The sequence below is a fragment of the Pseudorca crassidens genome, chromosome 14 (genome assembly GCF_039906515.1).
Source record: "Pseudorca crassidens isolate mPseCra1 chromosome 14, mPseCra1.hap1, whole genome shotgun sequence".
In the NCBI taxonomy this organism is placed as follows: domain Eukaryota; kingdom Metazoa; phylum Chordata; class Mammalia; order Artiodactyla; family Delphinidae; genus Pseudorca; species Pseudorca crassidens.
In genome coordinates, this window is record NC_090309.1 from 8,824,782 (window position 1) to 8,844,433 (window position 19,652).

Genomic DNA, 19,652 nt, shown 5'->3' on the forward strand with positions numbered 1-19,652 from the left:
ATGTTTCTATGTGGTTTTTGACTTCTTATTTTTAAACTTTTTCCCCTAGATTTTCCACTGGGATAGTTATCATTTTCTTATTCCTTTATGGTATGGGTGCATGTGCATTTTTGTGTGTATACTGAACCCTGATTTATACACACACACACACCATATGCATGTGCTAACTTACATGGATACACACATGCAAACACATATTTAACATATTACTCCTGTAACTCTTTGTTGTACACGTTAAAAATATTTTTCTGAGATTTGCCTTCATTTTAGTTATATGTTTTTAATGCAAAATAACATTTTTAGGTATTCAATCTATACATCTTCCCTTTGATTTTATGTGCTTGCTTTCCTACCTTCTCATATTTGTTTTTTGAGTATTTACTTTTCAATGTATCTCAGGTTGTTGGGAGGCTTAGAAGGAGACATGGTAAGTACCAGAACATTCTATTTCCAGGGATAGTTCACCAAATATATTTTCTTTCAAACACAACTCAAGAATAGTAATAAAATAAGTGCACAGAATATGAGAAGCTGTCACCAAACTTCCTAGAAGGAATAAATCAGCATTCAGTTTCTCTCTCTTGCTTTTGGAAGAAGTCAGATTCAAATGATAAGTTGGTATCTGAGTAATCAGGTTAGAGTTCACTGAAGGCAGAAGTAGAATCTTCCAGTCACAAGGTCACAGCCAGGGATAGGACCGCTCACTTGAGGCAAAGTCATCAGGAACCCAGCCTAAGGGGTCATATACCCAACCTCCAGAGCAAGAACTGCTGGTCATGTCAAATCAAGATGCATATCCAACTCCATGGGTATAATCTCTTAAATGTGACTAACAGAAAAAGTCCACCAATTCATCTGCTACTTCCAAGTACATCAAATTTCAGCTACTGCGAGACCAGTTAGATAAAGCCTTTTTTTTTTTTTTAATTTTCCTGCCTTTGCTTTTTCTCAACTTTTTACTATGGAAACTTCCAAATACGTAAAAAAGCAGAGAGAATAGTAGAATGACCCTCCCCCAACTCAATATTCTTATTATCCAAATTTAACAATTATCAGCTCATGGCCAATCTTGCTTTATCTACTCCTCCCTTCCCCCAACTACTCCCACCATCCAGATTATTTGGAAGCAAATCCCAAATTTCCTATATACCCTCTGCAAAATTTCAGCATGAGATAAGGTCTTTTAAGGATATTATTTCAATTTACTGACCGTAAAGCTTGATACGTTCCTATTTAAATCATGAGTTGCTGCATATCTGCCGGGAAGCACCAGGGTTCAATCTTCCTATTCTTGTTTCTCTTGTGTTCCTCATCTCTGTGCAATCTGGCTGCTCCACTGGATCCGTTCTTGCGTAGGGCAAGGACCTTCCAGTTGCCCAATTCAAGGCAAACTTTACAGTGCTTGGCTTTCCTCCACAGTTAACCCCAACTTGCGCCCTCCTACTGGAAGCTCTTTTTCTCCTCCCAGGACGTGACTCTCACTTTCTCATGGCTCTTGTGCTCTGGCTCACTCCCGATCCTCTCTCTCAATCCCTCTCTTTTTCTGCATCTCTGCCTCTGTGTCTCTCTCCCTCCCTCTTTCTGACGTTTTCCTTTGGAGACTTTTAGGATGGAAAAGATGCCACTGTATTTAGGAAGAGAAGGTAAGCAAAGGATGGACAAAATCTCTCACAAGCGCTCCCTGTCCTTTGATACAGACTGATATTCACTCGTGACTCATGACTCTGACTTAGAGGCTTTTCAGACATTTCTGCAGCCCCACAATGCCACCCATCAGCAACGAGCCATGAACTGCCAACCCAACAAAGAAGAAATTGTTCTTCTCAGCTTAGAAGCAAAAATGCTTAAGAGCTTCTCTCTCTCCTTTTTACTGCCTTTGCAAATAATTTTTTCCCAATCGCTGAAATACATTTCTGTGACAACTGTACAAGACGTCAAGTGCACTACTCTTTATTTAGGCAGGAAATGAAAACTACATCAAGCAGGGACATACAGAAAATCAGTTTTACCTCATCAAAGACCTTGGAAACGACATGCTTGTCCAGAATGGGGACGTAGGTGGGACTGTGAGGGATGGCGGTCATGGACAAAGCATCCATGATGGTGAGCTTCTTGGCCACCAAGCCATGGATCTTGAGCCAGTTTGCTGAAGACATTCCTGCAGAACTAAGAACACGAGACTGTGACCTTTTAAAACTTGTATCAAACAAAAACACAACAAAACTGTCCCAGTAAAATTACTCACTCTTGGTCATAAACTTGGGTTCCTTCTCGAGTCAATCTTTCTAATGACTTGTCATCTGGAAACTCATTTGTCAGCAGGATGCCCATTTCTGTGGAAAGGGAAATGGCAGCTGTATAATTTCCTCATATATGGGGTTTATATCAAAAATGCAAAAGGATCACACTGATCTCTGAGTTCAGTTGTGACTGAGGGCTAATAAATGGACTATTTTTCCCAGAACTGATCTGTCAGAGGGGGTTCTAGGCAAGATTCATTTGCAATGGACGCTAAAGACCAATGCAAGAGTAAATAGGGTACTCTCATTGCTTTGCTAATCTATCTCACCCCATACCCATTGAGATCTCTCTCCATAAAAGGATGAGACAAATTCATTCTCCAGAAAACATAGTTTTAAAATGTCAAGTAAGAATACCATGAACCAATAATTGTTCAATGTGGCCCTCATTAGACTTCCCCCAAATTACACAGAAGAGCCTTGTTCAACGTTTCAGGTTTCGATAGTTTATTCTGTAATTCCTCAGCTCTGTGCAGAAACCCAAAATCCCTACTAGGTCCTGTTTAGTTATAAGTTCATATTTTCAAATTATTATTTGGAGTTTTTAATGTATATCCTCATAGAATCTTGGATTCATAAATGAAAAGGGATATGAGCTAGTTGAATCAGCAGCATGTAGAAAGAAGGGGTGTTTGGGAGTGAGCTAGTTAAATGCCTAAGAAATCATATCCCGATCATCATGGGATAAGCCCCTTAAAGGACTGTGCACGTAGCAGATTTAGGAGATAGGGCAGGTTAACTGAAACAGAGGAAAAGGCATCACACGATCAGCACTGAAGAACACAGGGTTTGATTAAGCTATGGCTCAGTAACAACAGGTGTAAATTTGTCCCTCAGGCGCTTCCTACTACTTAGGGGCTTGTGTGGATGTGTGTGTTTAGCTGGGGATTTATTATTTATCAACTCTTTGAAAGATAGGGAGAAGTGCTACAGGAATTAAACTTTTAGGAAATTTATTCTTAAAATTTACTATTTTAAGAATAATGATATTATCAGTCGTCATAACAATTGAGGGGAAAAGTCTCGTTTTCCTCACATTTAGCCCCCAAAAGGCTGACAGTGTGGATCGGAGAGGGGCTTGCCGGATGGCGCCACCTGTGAACGAGGGGAAGAAAATAAACCAGCTATGAAGTACTAGGTTTTCAAGTTCAAACCACGCAGTGACAGCGAGCATCACCACTAGGGCCGCGGTTGTACGAGCCACGGGTGTATTAAACACCCAGGCACCATATACGCAAGTCTGACCCTAAGAAAATCCAGTTCACTAAAGCAAGACGACCTGATTTACAAGGGAGTCCTTTGAAGAGGAAGCTCTCTGGACTCACTTAAAAATGATTTGTTTTCCCCCCAAAGTACCTCTACCCAGCTCTTTCAGGAGCAGACACACTGGGGAGAGGAGACCACCCTGGGCTTCCTGACCTAGAGACCCTTGCTGGCTTGCCTCTGTCGCTTGGAGTGTTCCAGCTGCTGGAATTGGAAAGGCCGTCCTTCCTCTCACTGCAAGCTGAGCTCCTGAGGGTGGACAGCTGGCTCCTGAGTAGGCGGGTTTTGGTTGGTTCTGTGGGTACCACAGGGAGAAGGGTTAAAGGAATGTGGGTTGGAAGGAGGTATTTCATGAGATGCAACTACATTCTTGGATCCTTTAAAAAGAAAGCAGGTTCAGTCTCCCAACCCTCAGGGGGACAGTACTGCCACCAAGTAAATGCTGCGGTAATGGCTTGTTCCACTGATCTGAGTTCAAACTCTGCCCCTCTTGGAGAGAAATCTCTTTCCGAGCTCATTCAGGTTGTCGGCAGAACTTATTTCCTTGCAGTTGTAGGACTGAGGTCCCATATCCTTGCTGGCTGTCAGCCGGGGGCCTGTCTCAGCTCCTTAAGCACCCCCTTTCCTACTCATGGGCCCCCTCTATCTTCAAGCCAACAATGGCACGCCGATGGCCCTCATGCCCCAAATATCTCTGACTTCCTCTTCTGCCACCAGCTGGTAAAAGACCCTGCTTTCAGGGGCTCACGTGAGTACACTGGGCTCTCCTAGAGAACCTGGCCGAGGTCACATAACACTCTTATCACTCCCAGAATCATGGGAGTGATGCCCCATCACACTCACAGCTTGCAGGGTTTACAGCGGGACATCTCTGTAGTTCATTTTATAAACTCTGCTGACCACAGTTGCTGTCTAAGCCTTTATTTATATGATTTTCTATCCTCTGTTGGGTCCTTTCAACTAGAAAGTAGACACTTATCAAATTCTGACATTGAATTTGTGTGCTTTAGAGGATAATAAGTTTGTACCAAGACATGCTGATTACTTTTCCCACGTGGTCACAGAAACCAGACTAACTGTAAATGTGTTCTGTACTTCACGACCTGGATGCCTTCTGTAGTACCAAGGCATTATGTGGTATTCATAAATGAAATGTGTCCTATTTTGGACAAGAAGGGACTTACCCTCTCTTACAAGAAATTAGACAATTAGAGTGAACATTAGCTAATAATCTGCACTATCTTTTTTTTTTTTTTCTTTGCAGTACGCGGGCCTCTCACTGCTGTGGCCTGTCCCGCTGCGGAGCACAGGCTCCGGACGCGCAGGCTCAGCGGCCATGGCTCACGGGCCCAGCCGCTCCGCGGCATGTGGGATCTTCCCGGACCGGGGCACCAACCCGTGTCTCCTGCATCGGCAGGCGGACTCTCAACCACTGCGCCACCAGGGAAGCCTGCATTGTCTATCTTTTGCACAGGAAGATAACACCCGTGGTCTCCATGCATGGAGTTAGGAGTGTGCTATGTGTTATTTGTTTTCCTAGGCAACAGACAGGGTGATTCCTGTTTTGGCTGCCTCTGTAACAAGGAATTAAGAAGGATACATTTTCTCAGGAGCCATGTCTGTGAGCAAAGGAGATGAATGATCCACATACGAGAGCTGAACTCCTGCCCCTGACCACACCGGCAGGCCACCTCGATCAAACTCGCTGGGCAAACACAAGAGGTGTGTCCAAGTGAAAATGAAATTTAGCTCGCGAAGCCCCCAAACATAACAACTGTGCTATTCCCAAACTTTGAAAATAAGGAGTAAAAGTATGTTGATCTGGCAGTGCATTCAAGCATTTAACCACTCCCCCAGCTCTGTACAGTCAGTCACCACATTTCATCACTCTTCTAAATTAAAGACTGAAACAGAATAAAAACTCAGCACAGGGATGCCTGCCAACAGCAACAATCCCAAACCTAAGTGACCGGGTACAAATGACCAAAGGCCATTAAGACGTTCAGGATGAGCGGCAAGCAGCATTTCTAGCAGAAGCCACGTTTCCTGGAATGGGCAGGCAGGACTGGCACGAGGGATGCTGCCGCACAAGTGGCCCAGTATGGGAATCCTCTTTGTCCCCATGGGCTCAAGACAGAGACACCAGGGCAAATGGACAGATCATGCAAGAGGGACCAAGCTTCAGCCAATGCCTCTTGGTCCCTACAGGGTTGAGGCTCTCTTCTCCTGCCCAGAGACATGGGGACACGCAAGAGACAGTGTGTGTGTGGCAGGGGAAGCCACCACAACCTTCCTCCACTGAGAGGCATCTAGCATCCTGGCCTGGGATACTCCTCTGCTCCCTCAGGCAGCACCAGTAGGAGCCCCAGTGACACCAGGAAACCAAGCACCAAAATAACACCACAAAGGCTGTGAAAATGAAATTACCACCGGAACCACAACCCACAAGAGCAGGCCATGACCTATGGGCTAACTTTAAACAGGACAGCTGCTTCCTAAAATAAAAGATTTACACAGCATCCAGCGTCCCTAACATAATAGACAAAACATTCAGGATACTGTAAAAAAAATCACCCATCATATCAGGAATAAAGAAAATCACACCTTGATGGAGAAAAAACAATCAAATGATGCCAATACCATGATGAGTCAGAAGCTGGAATTACCTGACAAGGATCTCAAAGCATGTCAGAAACATGCTTCAGCAATTAATTACAATTTCTCTTGAAACTAATAAACAAATAGAAAATCTCAGCTAAGAAACCGAAGTTATAAAAGTTTCCAAGTGGAAATTGTAGAACTGAAAAATAAAATATGAGAAATAAAAAAAAATTGTTGGATGAGCTCCGTAGTAGAGTGAAAATGGCAGAGGGCAGTATCAGAGAGCTCTGGGGACATAAAAATAGAATTCAGCCAATTTTAACAACAGAGAGCAAATACAATAAGAAAAGATAAACAGAGCCTCAGGGACCTGTAGGGTAATAGCAAAATACCCAATATTCATATTATCAGAGTCCCAAGACAGGGAGGAAAAAAGTGGGACTGAGAGACCATTTGAAGAATAATAGACGAAAACTTCCCCAATTTGGTGAAAGATACAACACACAAATCAAGAAGCTGTGCAAACCCCAAACAGGGTAAACCCAAGGAAATCCATGCCAAGATGCGTTATAGTTCAACACTGAAAATTCGAGACAAAGAAACAATTTTTAAAGCAAGCCAGAGAGAAAGGACCCAGTACCTAGAGGGAAGCACCAGTTTGAACAACAGCAAATTTCACATTTAAAAAGCAGGAGGCCCGAGGAAGAGGCACTATGTTTTTCAACTACAGACAGGAAAGAACAATCAACTGCAAATTCTGAATATGGCAAAAATGTCCTTCAGGAACGAAGAGAAAATAAAAACATTCCTAGACAAGGAAAAAATAAAAAATAATTGTGGCTAGCAGACCTACCTTTAAAGACTGAACACAAGAAGTTCCTCAAACAGACAGGAAATGATAAAAGAAGGAACTTTGGAGAATCAGGAAGGAAGAAAGAACAAAAGAGAGCAAAAATATGGTAAATACAATAGATTATCCTTTCCTCTTGAGATTTAGAAATCATATTTGATGATTTAAATAAAAATTGTAGCATCACCTGATACTCAAGACAATGATATTTAAAACTGGGGAAGGCAAAGAAACCTAAATTGAAGTAAGATGTCCACACTCACAAAAAGTGGTAAAATGCTGATACCAGAAGAGTGTTATAAGTCATGTTTATATGCTGCTATACCCAGAGAAACCATACAAAGAGTTACACTCAAAAGCACTGCAAATAAACACTAAGGCCAAGTGGAAGATATTCCAGACATACAAGGCTGCTTCAACATTTGAAGCAATCAATGTAATCCACCATCATATCAATAGACTAAAGAAGGAAAACCATATGATATATCATTTGACACAGAAAGAGCATTTGACAAAATCCAGCACCAGCTCATGATAAAAACTCTCAGAAAACTGGGAATGAGGGGAACTTCCTCAACTTGATAAAGAATATCTACAATAAACCTACAGCTAAAATCATAGTTACTGGGGAAAGATTGAATATCTTTCCCCCTTAAGACCAGGATAAAGGCAAGGATGCCCACTCTCATCACCCTTGTTAAACATAGTGCTGGAAGTTTTAGCTTCTGCCAACAAGGCAAGAAAAAGAGATAAAGCCAGAAAGACTGGAAAAGAAGATAAAACTGTCCAAATTTGCAGATAACATATTGTATATGTGAAAACAGTAAGGAATTCACACACACACACCAAAATTTTAAAAAAAACACCCACAAAACCCAAAAAACCCCTAGCACCATTAAGTGAGTTCTGTAAGGTTGTTCATTATGGGATCAACACACAAAATCAATCACATGTTGATACACTAACAATGAACATACAGCAACCTATATTAAAAAACCAATACCATTTGTAATTGTTCAAAATACTCAAATGAAATAATTAGGTATATACTTAACAAAATATGTACAGGATGTGTAAACTGAAAATTACAAAATGCTGCTTGTAAGACATCAAAGAAGATTTAAATACATGGTCATGGTCAGGGGTCATGTTCATGGGTCATGCCACATTCAGAGGCTGGATGAGTCAACATTGTGGAGATGTCAGTTGTTCCCAAATTGATCTACAGGTTTAATGCAATTCCTATCAAAATCTGAGAGGGTTTTTAGTAAACAGAGACAAACATATTCTAAAATTTAAGCAGAAATTTCAGGCCCTAGAATAGCTAAAATAATTTTGCAGAAGAAAAATAAAGTTGGAAGAATCACTGTATCTGATATTAAAGCTTACCTGGTAGCTACATTAATGAAGACATTGATCAGTGATCTATGTGGAGAGATATACACATAGATCACTGAAACAGAACATACAGTCTAGATTTAACCCACGCAGATATGCCCAGATGATCTTTGGCAAAGGTGCAAAATTAATTCAATGGAGTAAGTATAGCCTTTTCAACAAATGCTGCTGAAGCAACATCTATAGGCCAAACAACAAACAAACATAAAAAACCTTGATCTAAAACTCACACCTTATACAAAAATTAACTCAAGTGAATCATGGACTTAAATGTAAAATATAAACCTACAAAATCTGTAGGAAAAAACATAAAAGCTAATCTTCAGGAATTAGGGTTAGGGAAAGATTTCTTAGATTTGACACCAAAACCATGATCCATAAAGGAAAGACTGATAAATTGGATCTTATCAAAATTAAAAGCTTTTGCCTGGCCAAAGACCCTAATTAGAGGACGAAAAGACAAGCTACAGACTGGGAGAAAACATTTGCAAACGACATATCTGATAAAGACCTAGTATCTAGAATACATGAAGAACTCTCAAAATTCACCAATAAAAAACAAATCGATCCACATAGAAAATGGGCAAAGCACATGGGCACAGACATTTCACTGAAAAGGATATATGGAAGAGGATATCTATTTCACAGAAGAGGACATATTGTGAATGAGCACATAAAAAGATGTTCAATATCACTAGCCATTAGGGAAATGCAAGTAAAAACCACCGTGAGATGTTACACACCTATCAGAACAGTTAAAATAGAAAAGAGCGACAATCAATACCAAGTTCTGGCGAGAATGTGGAGAGACTGAATCACTCATTCTTTGCTGTGATAATATAAAATGGCACAGCCACTCCAGCAAGTAGTCTGGCAGTTTCTTATAAAACTAAACATTCAATACTATATGACTCAGCAATGGCACCCTTGGGCTTTATCTTAAAGAAATGAAAAACTATGTTCACATAAAACCTGTACAAAAATGTTTATAACTGCTGTATTCCTGATAGCCCCAAACTGGAAACAACCCAGATGTCCTTCAACAGATGAATGGTTAAACCAACTCTGGTACATCCATATCACAGGCTACTACTCTGTAATGAAAAGGATTGAACTGCTGATACCTGCCAGAAATCTGGATGAATCCCAAGGAAAATATGTTGAGTGAAAAAAGCCAAAACCCAGAGGTTATGTGCTGTATAATTCCATTTTATATAACATTTTTGAAATGACATTTTAGAAATGGAGAACTTAGTGGTCCCCAAGAATTGGGAAAGGGTGTCGGAGGGAGATGGCCGTGGTTATAAAAGAGCAATGCCAGGGATTCTTGTGGTGATGGAGATGTTCTGTAGCTTGACTGTGATGGTGGAAATATGAAACCATGTATGATAAAATCATATAGAAGTACACACACACACATAAATGAACACATGTAAAACTGGGGCAATCTGAGTAAGATCGTGGATTGTATCAATGTCGATCTTATGGTTGCAAAATTGTGCTATTTTTTCAAGATGTTACCATTGGGTGAAGCTGGGTGAAGAGCAGATATACGGGAGCTCTCTGTATTATTTCTCATAACTGCATGTGAATGTATAATCACTTCTATAAAAATTTCAATTAAAAAAACACAGGTTTAGGCTTCTTTTAAAATATTATGGGGCTTTAGTTTTATTCTACCTTCTTGCATTAAAGGAAAACTGGTAATGAGAGTCAAACCATTTCGTTCACTGATACCTGCGTGGAGGACTTTCTTTTTCTGAATCTTTTGACTTGACAGGTCCTCTGGTACTTTCGACATTCGTGTTGATTCGACATCAGCGTGAGATTTTGCACATTTTTCTGGGGTTGAAACAATGGAACAGATTTCTTTTTGATGCCTGTTTTAGATAAAAAGTAGACAAAGAAAATGAAAGAAAAAAAAAAGGAGGGGAAAACAAAATTTCCATCAACAAGGCAGAGCTAGATCAATACAATCGTGTTGAATGCTGCAAGCTTAAGAAGTGAGCCGCTCCCCTTATATTTGGTTAAAATAAGAATAGTCATTTATCTCTGCCCCCGCAGAAGAGTGGACAGGAGCCCAGCCCTGGCTCACACCACAGCTCTGTTCCTTGCCAGCTATGTGACTAAGTGCAGTCGCTCGATCCTCTAAATTTCATCACTTCCCTCACCCACAAACTGAAGGAAACATCAGCTGGGCCCTAACAGCATGGAGCTGATGAGAGGATTAACTCCAGAAAGAGTCTGTTGTAAAGCAGAAAGCATTATAGAAACCCTTTTCTCTAACTAAAGGGTTGAACAGCTAGCTCTTATAAAAGCCAGAGAAGGGAAACCCCTGCCTTGAACCCTCTGCCAGCACCAGATCATGGCAAACCATTCTGTTGAAGATCTCGGGCCAGGAGGGATCCCCCAAAATTCCTAAATATTTTCCCAGACACACCTTCTCTGACACTCTGAACACAGCAACCACAGAAAGGAGTTTCCAGAACAACCTCCTGCTCCAGCACTGTAAAGCACGCCTTCCTTCCTTCACCTCCCCCTCCAAGCCCATCTCCATGGAGCACCCGCCCAGTGTCCCATGATGCCCCACCACACTGCATCCTGTGACAAGGGCCCAGGCTTACATTCATCTGTGCACCCCAGTTCGCCTGGCGTATGATTTGTACTAGTAAATGTTTGAAAAAAGAAAGAAGGGAGATGAGATTTGGAGGCTGTAACATTTATTCCACCTGGTAAAAAACTCAATCTGTTTTCAACCACAGCTAGGTAGGCGAATTAACTTTTCCTAACGATATGTTATAAGGAAGTACAGAAGCATAATATCTATAGAATGAGGCACTGCATTTTACTCTTTTCTTTATATTAATTCAGAGCTCTTATTATGTGCCAGGCATGCCCTCATTTAATCCACCCAACAACCCTATGATGACCATTACTCCCCTCTTATAGATGAGGAAATTGAGGCTCAGTGAGGTTAAGTAGCTTGCCCAAAGTTACTAACATGTAATGGTGGGAAGCCTGGATTAAAACACTCCTCTGCATGACTCTAGAACCTGCTCCTTAGAGCCCCTAAAATATATATACATATAAAAAACCAAAAATACATCTACTAGTCAATCAATAGCAGCTACAGTCAACTGACCAAACCAACTTCCAAGCAATAGCTGGTCATGTTGTCCTGACATTTTTTAGTTTGATTAAGCAAGGGGAAGAAGACAGGTAAGGTACTAGCTGAAAAGTATAGAGAAGATAATTGACACTGATGTGCTGCTCATTTATTTCTTAGTTTATTTGCTTAAATTCTCCAGATTTAGGAGATGTATCTAAGCTTTCCCAAACAAATTTAAAAAAAATAATGCTGTAAAATCTCATTATAAGAGATGCCTGGGGGCTTCCCTGGTGGCGCAGTGGTTGAGAGTCCACCTGCCGATGCAGGGGACACAGGTTCGTGCCCTGGTCCGGGAAGATCCCACATGCCGCGGAGCGGCTACGCCCGTGAGCCATGGCCGCTGAGCCTGCGCGTCCGGAGCCTGTGCTCCGCAACAGGAGAGGCCACAACAGTGAGAGGCCCACTTACTGCAAAAAAAAAAAAGAGATGCCTGGTATAACATTTATCTTTTTACTGATTCCATGCTCATGCCCTGCCCCCAGCCCATATTAAATGCTTAGTTTGCTAAGAGGAAGACAATAAATTTCGAAGAAGGAGAAATCCTGATTAATATGTATTTTCAACTTCTTTCCATTTTGCTATCACTCTTTTAAATAAAAAGACATCTTCCTGATGGGGTATTTATATGAAGCTGTGACACTTGAATATGTGTACAATGTGAAATCATTTAAATAAGATTTGACACATTTTCTGAGTGTTTGTTAGGGTGGTTTTGATCTTTATTTAAGAACTACTAGTTAGAAACATATTAGAGGGAATTCCCTGGCGGCCCAGTGGTTAGGACTCTGCGCCCTCACTGCCGAGGGCCCAGGTTCAATCCCTGGTTGGGGAACTAAGATCCCACAAGCCGTGCGGCACAGCCCAAAACCCCCCAAAACCAACCAACCAACCAAACACAAAAACCCCCAAAATAAACATATTAGAATATAGGATGGGAAAAGACCTAAGGAATCGTCTATCCCAAATTCTACCACCACAGCCATCATTTTAAAGATGAGGAAACTGAGACCCATGGCAATGGACAATATGGAGATCCACCAAGGCCACACAGAGTGAAGTCTGGACCTTGGCCTCCTGACCCTGAGTCAGATCTCCTTCATGACACAGCACTCCTGCTCTGCTCCGTCACTGCTTCGGTTGGTGGGGGGTATTGTCCTCACTGGGTGGAAATGAGACATCCTTAGGGCTCATGCAAGGGTTTCAGAATCTACATATAAGGATGACCATGTGGCCTCTGTAAGTCAATCGTTATTATTTTTTTAATATATTTAAAAAAATTTTAAGTTATTTATTTTTATTTTTGGCTGCGTTGGGTCTTCGTTGCTGTGCCTGGGCTTTCTCTAGTTGTGGTGAGCGGGGGCTACTCTTCATTGCGGTGCGCAGGCTTCTCATTGCACTGGCTTCTCTTGTTGCGGAGCACGGGCTCTAGGTGCGTGGGCTTCAGTAGTTGTGGCACGTGGGCTCAGTAGTTGTGGCTTGCGGGCTCTAGAGCGCAGGCTCAGTAGTTGTGGCGCACTGGCTTAGTTACTCTGTGGCATGTGGGATCTTCTCAGACCAGGGCTCGAACCCGTGTCTCCTGCATTGGCAGGTGGATTCTTAACCACTGTGCCACCAGGAAAGTCTGCCAATCATTATTAATTTACTAGATTATGAGTTCCCTTTGCTTAAACAAAAATCCTAACATAATCATACTATGTGATTCTTTAAAAGAAATCTCACAAAGCACTGCAGAAAGAAGTGGCAAAGAGATCCAGCAGAGCATCCTAGGGGACCCCCTGCGATGGGGAAGTGGGAGCTCTGCTGTGCTCACCTGTCTCCATCCTTTTCTCCGTTGTACCACCAGTCCATGACCAAGGACTCCGAGTAAAGGTCTTGTACCCTCTCCAGGTCACTGCGTCCCTGCTCCATTTCCTTAATTAAAAGAGTCAGATCTTCATTCTGCCAAAATAAGTTAATGCATTACAAGATTAGAGTTCAGATTTCAAACATTTCTAACAGAAAACGAACTGTATCAGGAAAAGGAGAATCTAAAGAATTTCATGTAGTTCTTATATTATTCCTTTTTTAGACAGCCCAATTGAGGTATAATTCATTTATATTATAATAAACTGAATGTACGTGAAGTGTGCCATTTGAGTAGTTTCGACAGTCACACCTGTGAAGTCATCACTGCAATGAAGACAATAATCATATCCATTACCCCCGAAAGCCTTCTAGTTTCCCATTGTAAATCTGCCTTTCCTCTGCCTCAAAACCTCTCTTCCCCCAACCAACTACTCATCTCCTTTCTGTCACTATATAATATTAGTTTCAATTTTCTGGAATTTTATTTAAATGGACTCATATAGTATATACCCCTTTTTTGGTCTAGCTTGCTTTATTTACTTTTATAATTATTTTGAGATTCACCCATGATGTAGCATAAATCAGTAGTACATTCATTTTTATGGCTGAATAGTATTCTATTACATACCGAATTCAAAATTTAGTCACCTGTGGATGGACGTTTGAGTTTCCAGGTTTGGGCTATTATAAATACTAAAGCTGTGAACATTTGTGCACAAGTCTTTGTATGGACATCTGCTTTCATTTCTCTTGGGTAAATAAATAGGAATGGAATGGTTGGATCAAATGGTTGGTGATGTTGAACTTTTAAAGAAACTATCAAACTTTTCCAGAACGGTTGTACTAGTTTACATTCCCTCCAGTAATGAATGAGAGTTCTAGTTCCTTCATATAATTGCAAACACTTGATGAGGTCAGTTGTCTTAATTATAGCCATTCTGATAGCTGTGTAGTGGTATCTCATCATGGTTAATGTGTATTTCCCTAATGACGAATGATGTTAACCATCTTTTCATGATCTTGTTTGCCATGCATATATCTTCTTTGATGAAATGTCTGTCCAAATCTTTTGCTTATTTTTTGTTTCTTTGAGTTTTGAGAGAACTTTATATGTTCTGGATACTAGTCCTTTATTAGATATACAATCTGGAAACATTTTCTCCCAGTCTACAACTTGTCTTTTCATTATCTTAGCATTGTTTTTTAAAGAGAAGCTTTTAATTTTGATCAACTCAAATTTATCAGTTTGTTCTTATATAGACTATGCTTTTGATAACCTATTAAAAATTTTTTGGGGGCTAACACAGTGTCTCAAAGGGTTTTTCATATGTTCTCCTCTACCTGGAAAAGACCTAGATTCTACATTTGGATCCATGTATCATATTAATTTTTGAATATGGCATGATGTATGGAGGAAATTGTGTTTATTTTGTCCAATTGTTCCAACACCATTTTGGGGGGGAATAAAAAAACTATATCCTTTTTCCACTGAATTGCCTTTGCATCTTTGTTGAAAATCAGTTGTCTACATATGTGTCAGTCTATTTCTGGTTTTGCTATTCTGTTCTGCTGATCTATATACCTATCTTTACACTAATACCACCCTGTCTTGATAACTATAGCTTTATATGTCTTGAGATCAGGCAGTATTAGTCCTCCAACTTTGATTTTCTTTTTCAAAGTTTCCATGGAATTAGTTTGTCAATTTTTAATTGAAAAAACCTGCTGAGATTTTGATTGGGATTGTGATGAATCTAAAGATCAATTGAGAAAGAACGCACATATTAACACTGTGATGTCTTCTGACCCGTAAACAAGATACATCCCTCGGCAATGTTTTGTAGTTTTCAGTATACAGGCCCTTTCACATATTTTGACAAATTTGTCCCTACATGTTTCATACTTTTGATGCTATTGTAAATGATAATTTTTATTTTTCTTTGCTAATATGTAGAAACAAAATTCATTTTTGTATGTTGACCTTGTATCCTACAATCTTGCTAAATTCAATGATTAGCTCCAGCAGCACTTTTGTATATTCCATTGGATTTTCTACATATATAACCATGCTGAATGAAAATAAAGACGGTTTTACTTCATCCTTTCCATTCTGGATGGTTTTCCTGCCCCCTGGTTTATTGGGCTAACTAGAATTTCCATTACACTGTTGAATAGGAGTGGTGAAAGCAGACAACCTTGCCATTTTACTGATGTGAGGGGGAAACCGTACAATCTTTTACTATTAGAGTATGGTGCTAGCTGTAGGTTTTTCCTAAGTGCCATTTAACAGAATGAGGAAGTCTGTTCTGTTCATATTTTGCTGAGAGATTTCATTAGAAAAGTGTGTTAGGTTTTGTCAAAACTTTTTCTGCATAAATTGAGATGACTGTAAGGTTTTTAATAAAGTATGTTAATTTGGTGAATTGTATATCAATTTTCAAATGTTAAACAGAACTTGCATTTCTGGGATAAACCCAACTTGGTCCTTATGCATTCGACTTCTGTATGCGTAAGGAATATTAGCCGGTAAGTTTCTTGTCTGATTGTATTTGTGAGGGTTTGGTATCAGGTTAATGCTTGCCTCATATGAAAGTATTCCCTCCTTTCACTTTCCTAGACGAGTTTGTGTAGAACTGATATTATTTTCTCCTTTAAATGTTTGATGTAAATCAGCAGTAAAGCAATCTGGGCCTGGAGGCTTCTATGCATAAAGGTTTTTAACTACAAATTTAATTTCTTAAATAGATGTAAGGCTGTTCAGGTTATCTATTTCTTCTTGAGAGAGTTTTGGTAATTTGGGTCTTTTGAGCAGTTTATCACTAGATGTTGAATTTATGATTATTGTTTGCTTTACCAGTAAATTGTCTTTTTAAAATTAAATAACTGTAGATTTCATGCAGCTGTAATAAATAATACAGAGAGATCCCATGTACTCTTCGCCCAGTTTCGCCCAAGGGAACGGCAGACACTCCCAGTGCCTTTTCATCCTGTTAACAGGGTCTTTTGCAAAGCAAAAGGTTTTATTTTTGATGAGGTCCAATTTATCCATCTTTTCTTTTATGGATCATGCTTTTGTTCTCAAGACTAAAAATTCTTTGCCTAGCCCAAGGTCCTTGAGATTTTCTTCCATATTTCTTTCCAGAATTTTTATAGTTTTATGTGTTACATTTAAGTCCATAATCCATTTTGAGTTAATATTTGCATGAAGGGTGAGGTTTAGGTTGAGGTTCACTATTTTGTCTGTGAATGTCCAATTGCTCCAACCATTTTTTGAAAAGGCTCTCCTTCCCCCATTGAATTGCTTTTGTACCTTTGTCAAAAATCAGTTTGGCATACTGGCATGCTGGGTACACTTCTGGGTTCTATACTCTATCCATTGGTCTAGGTGTCTGTTTCTCCACCAAAGCCATACTGCCTTAACTAACGCAGCTACACTGTAAGCCTTAATACTGCAATTATTTCTCCCACTTTATTCTTCTTTTTCAAGATTTGTAGGGTTTTCTAGGGCCTGTGACTTGCCATATACATTTTAGAATAAGCTTGACCACGTCTGTAAAAAACCTTTCTGGGATTTTGACAGGAATTGGATTAAATCTATAAATCAAATAGATCTCTAATATGTTCAGTCATCCAATCCATGAACAAGGTATACGCCTGTCCATTTATTTAGGTTTTCTTTGATTTCTTTCTTCAGCCTTTTGTAATTTTCAGCATAAAAATCCTGTACATATTTTTTAAATATACATCTAAGTATTTCATATTCTTTGGAGCAATTGTAAATAATATGGAATATTTAATTTTGACTTCTCAAAATGTGATTGAATTTTGTGTGCTGATCTTGTAACCAGTGGCCTTGCTGAACTCACTTAATAGTTCTAGGAGTTTTGCTTTGTTTTTTAGCTCCTTGGGGTTTTATGTGTAGACAACATGTTACGAGCAAATAGGGACAGGTCTCTTTCTTCCTTTCTGATCTGTATGCCTTTTGTTTATTCTCTTGCCTTGTTGCCATGGGTACAGCTTCCAGTCGTATGTTAAATATGAGTGGTGAGAGTGGATGCCTTTGCCACGTTCTTGATTGTAGGAGGAAATTATTCAACCTTTCACTATTAAGTATGATTTTACTCGTAGGTATTAAGTTGATGTAAGTTGAGGAAGTTCCCCTCTGTTTCTATTTTGCTGAGTTTTTTTTATTATTAACGGGTGTTGCATTTGGTCAAGGCTATTTGTGCACAATAATACGACCATATGATTTCTCTTCTTTAGCCAGTTAATACACTTGATTACATTGATTGATTTTCTAATGTCAAACCAGCCTTGTACATCTGAGTAAAATCCCCCTTGGTCATAATGTATAATTCTTTTATACACTGCTGGATTCAGGTTACTAATGTATTATTGAGGATTTTGGCATCGTTGTTCATTGGTATATTGGTCTGTGGATTTCTTTTTTCTTTTTTTTTTTAATACTGTCTTCTGGTTTTGGTGTCAAGGCAATACTGGCCTCATAAAGAGAATTAGGAAGGAAGTGATCTCTCCTATTTTTTGAAATAAATTGGTTTAATTATTTTTTGAACTGTTTGCTAAAATTCTCCATGGAGCCATCTGAGCCTTGGTATTTCTCTTTCAGAAGTTTTAAAATTATAAATTCAGTTTTTTATGATTTTAGTGCTATTCACATTGTCCATTTTATCTTGGTTGAGTTTTGGTAGTTGGTGGATTTTGTGGAAGTGGTCCATGTTTTTGCTAAGTTGTCAAATTTATGAATGCAAAGTTGTTTGTTGTATTCCTTTTATTATCTTTTAATGACTGTGAGATCTACTGTGATGTCCCCTATTTCATTCCTGATATTAGTGCTTTGTGTCTACTCTCTTTGTCTTTGTCAGCCTTCTGAGAGGTTTTATCAAATTCTTGAGAATTTTTTTTCAAAGGAACAGCTTTTTGTCTCATTGATTTTCTCTACTGTTTTACTATTTTCAATTTCACTGATTTTATGCTCTCATCTTCATTGTTTCCTTCCTTCTGACTGCTTTGGGTTTATTTTGCTCTTCTTGTTCTAGTTTCTTGGGGTGAGAATGCAGATTGTTGATTCAATACATTTTCTGGTTTCCAATATAAGCATTTAGTGCTATAAATTTCACTCCCAACACTGTTTTAGCTGCGTTCCACATAGTTTGATGTGCATTTTTGTTTTCATTCAGTTCTAAGCAAATTGAGAACTTTTCTTTGACCCATTGATAAAGGGTTTTCCTGGAGTGGACCATTTGCTTGGGCTGGGTCCCTCCTGCCTATTTTTCCCTCCCACTCTGGCATCTCTGTACAGAGGTGGAGTCTCAGGACCATGGGGGTAAAGAGGCTTCCCAGAGGGGGCCACTTGTGGCTGTGTCCCTTTGACTAGTCTTCTCACTTACTCCAGTAAACCTGTTTTTCTGGTACATGTTTTATATATTTGGGAACTTTTATAGTTAAAGTTCATTTTCACTTGGGCATACCTGTGTATCTGGTGATTTTTTTTTTTTTCAGCTGTTTTCATCAAGGCGAACTGTCACAGAGGCCAGAGTCAGGAGTTCAGCTCTCTTTTCGTGGGACAGTTATCTCCACTTTGTTCACAGTCAGAGGCTCCTAAGGGTAGGGGTTAACAGAGCACTGAGTAGCCCCACATAGCACACCTCCTTTGACCTTGTTGATGCTGGATAGAGGTAGAGGCTCAGCTCTCCACTGCGGGAGGAGCGCTGTGGGGTTAGTCCTATTTCATACTACCTCAACTATCTTATGCTGGTGGGTGCTGTGGAGGCAGCTTCTCACCAAGCCTCACTGACACAAAGGATGGGGGAAAGTGGAGTGTCACCTATCCCCAGCCCACACTTACTTTTTCATTTTCATTGATGCTGGGTGTTTGTGGAAGCTTAGCTCCTTGCTGATCCCTCTGCCATGAAGGCTGTGGTGAAGAATAGCAGTGATGCCCCTGATCTCACAGTGCCTTGCTAAGTCTCAGCGCTGCCTGGTGGGACGGTGGTTCAGCTTGCCACTGGACTTAGCAGTGATGCCCCTGATCTCACAGTGCCTTAAGTCTCAGCGCTGCCTGGTGGGACGGTGGTTCAGCTGCCACTGGACTTAGCAGTGATGCCCCTGATCTCACAGTGCCTTGCTAAGTCTCAGCGCTGCCTGGTGGGACGGTGGTTCAGCTTGCCCACGGGACGCCTTGGACAACACCCTGCTTAGGGAACGA

At 40.2% G+C, this 19,652-nt stretch overlaps 2 protein-coding genes across 4 annotated transcripts in view; one reads left to right on the forward strand and one right to left on the reverse strand.

Annotated features, from left to right (window-relative positions):
- MGAT4A (alpha-1,3-mannosyl-glycoprotein 4-beta-N-acetylglucosaminyltransferase A) overlaps positions 1 to 19,652 on the forward strand; it is a 504,464-nt gene that overhangs the window by 439,511 nt on the left and 45,301 nt on the right. The gene's annotated exons all lie outside the window — the stretch shown is intronic.
- Positions 1 to 19,652, reverse strand: part of VWA3B (von Willebrand factor A domain containing 3B) — a 207,824-nt gene that overhangs the window by 62,890 nt on the left and 125,282 nt on the right. For 2 of the 3 annotated variants that reach the window (XM_067704215.1, XM_067704216.1), the window contains exons 15-18: positions 13,392 to 13,519; positions 10,150 to 10,292; positions 2,246 to 2,333; positions 2,010 to 2,166 (exon numbers count right to left, since the gene is read on the reverse strand). In XM_067704215.1, coding sequence (XP_067560316.1) covers positions 2,010 to 2,166; positions 2,246 to 2,333; positions 10,150 to 10,292; positions 13,392 to 13,519 — 516 coding nt within the window. Of the gene's footprint in view, positions 1 to 2,009; positions 2,167 to 2,245; positions 2,334 to 3,741; positions 3,859 to 10,149; positions 10,293 to 13,391; positions 13,520 to 19,652 lie in introns of all 3 variants that reach the window. The other variant, XM_067704217.1, reaches the window with a different exon arrangement.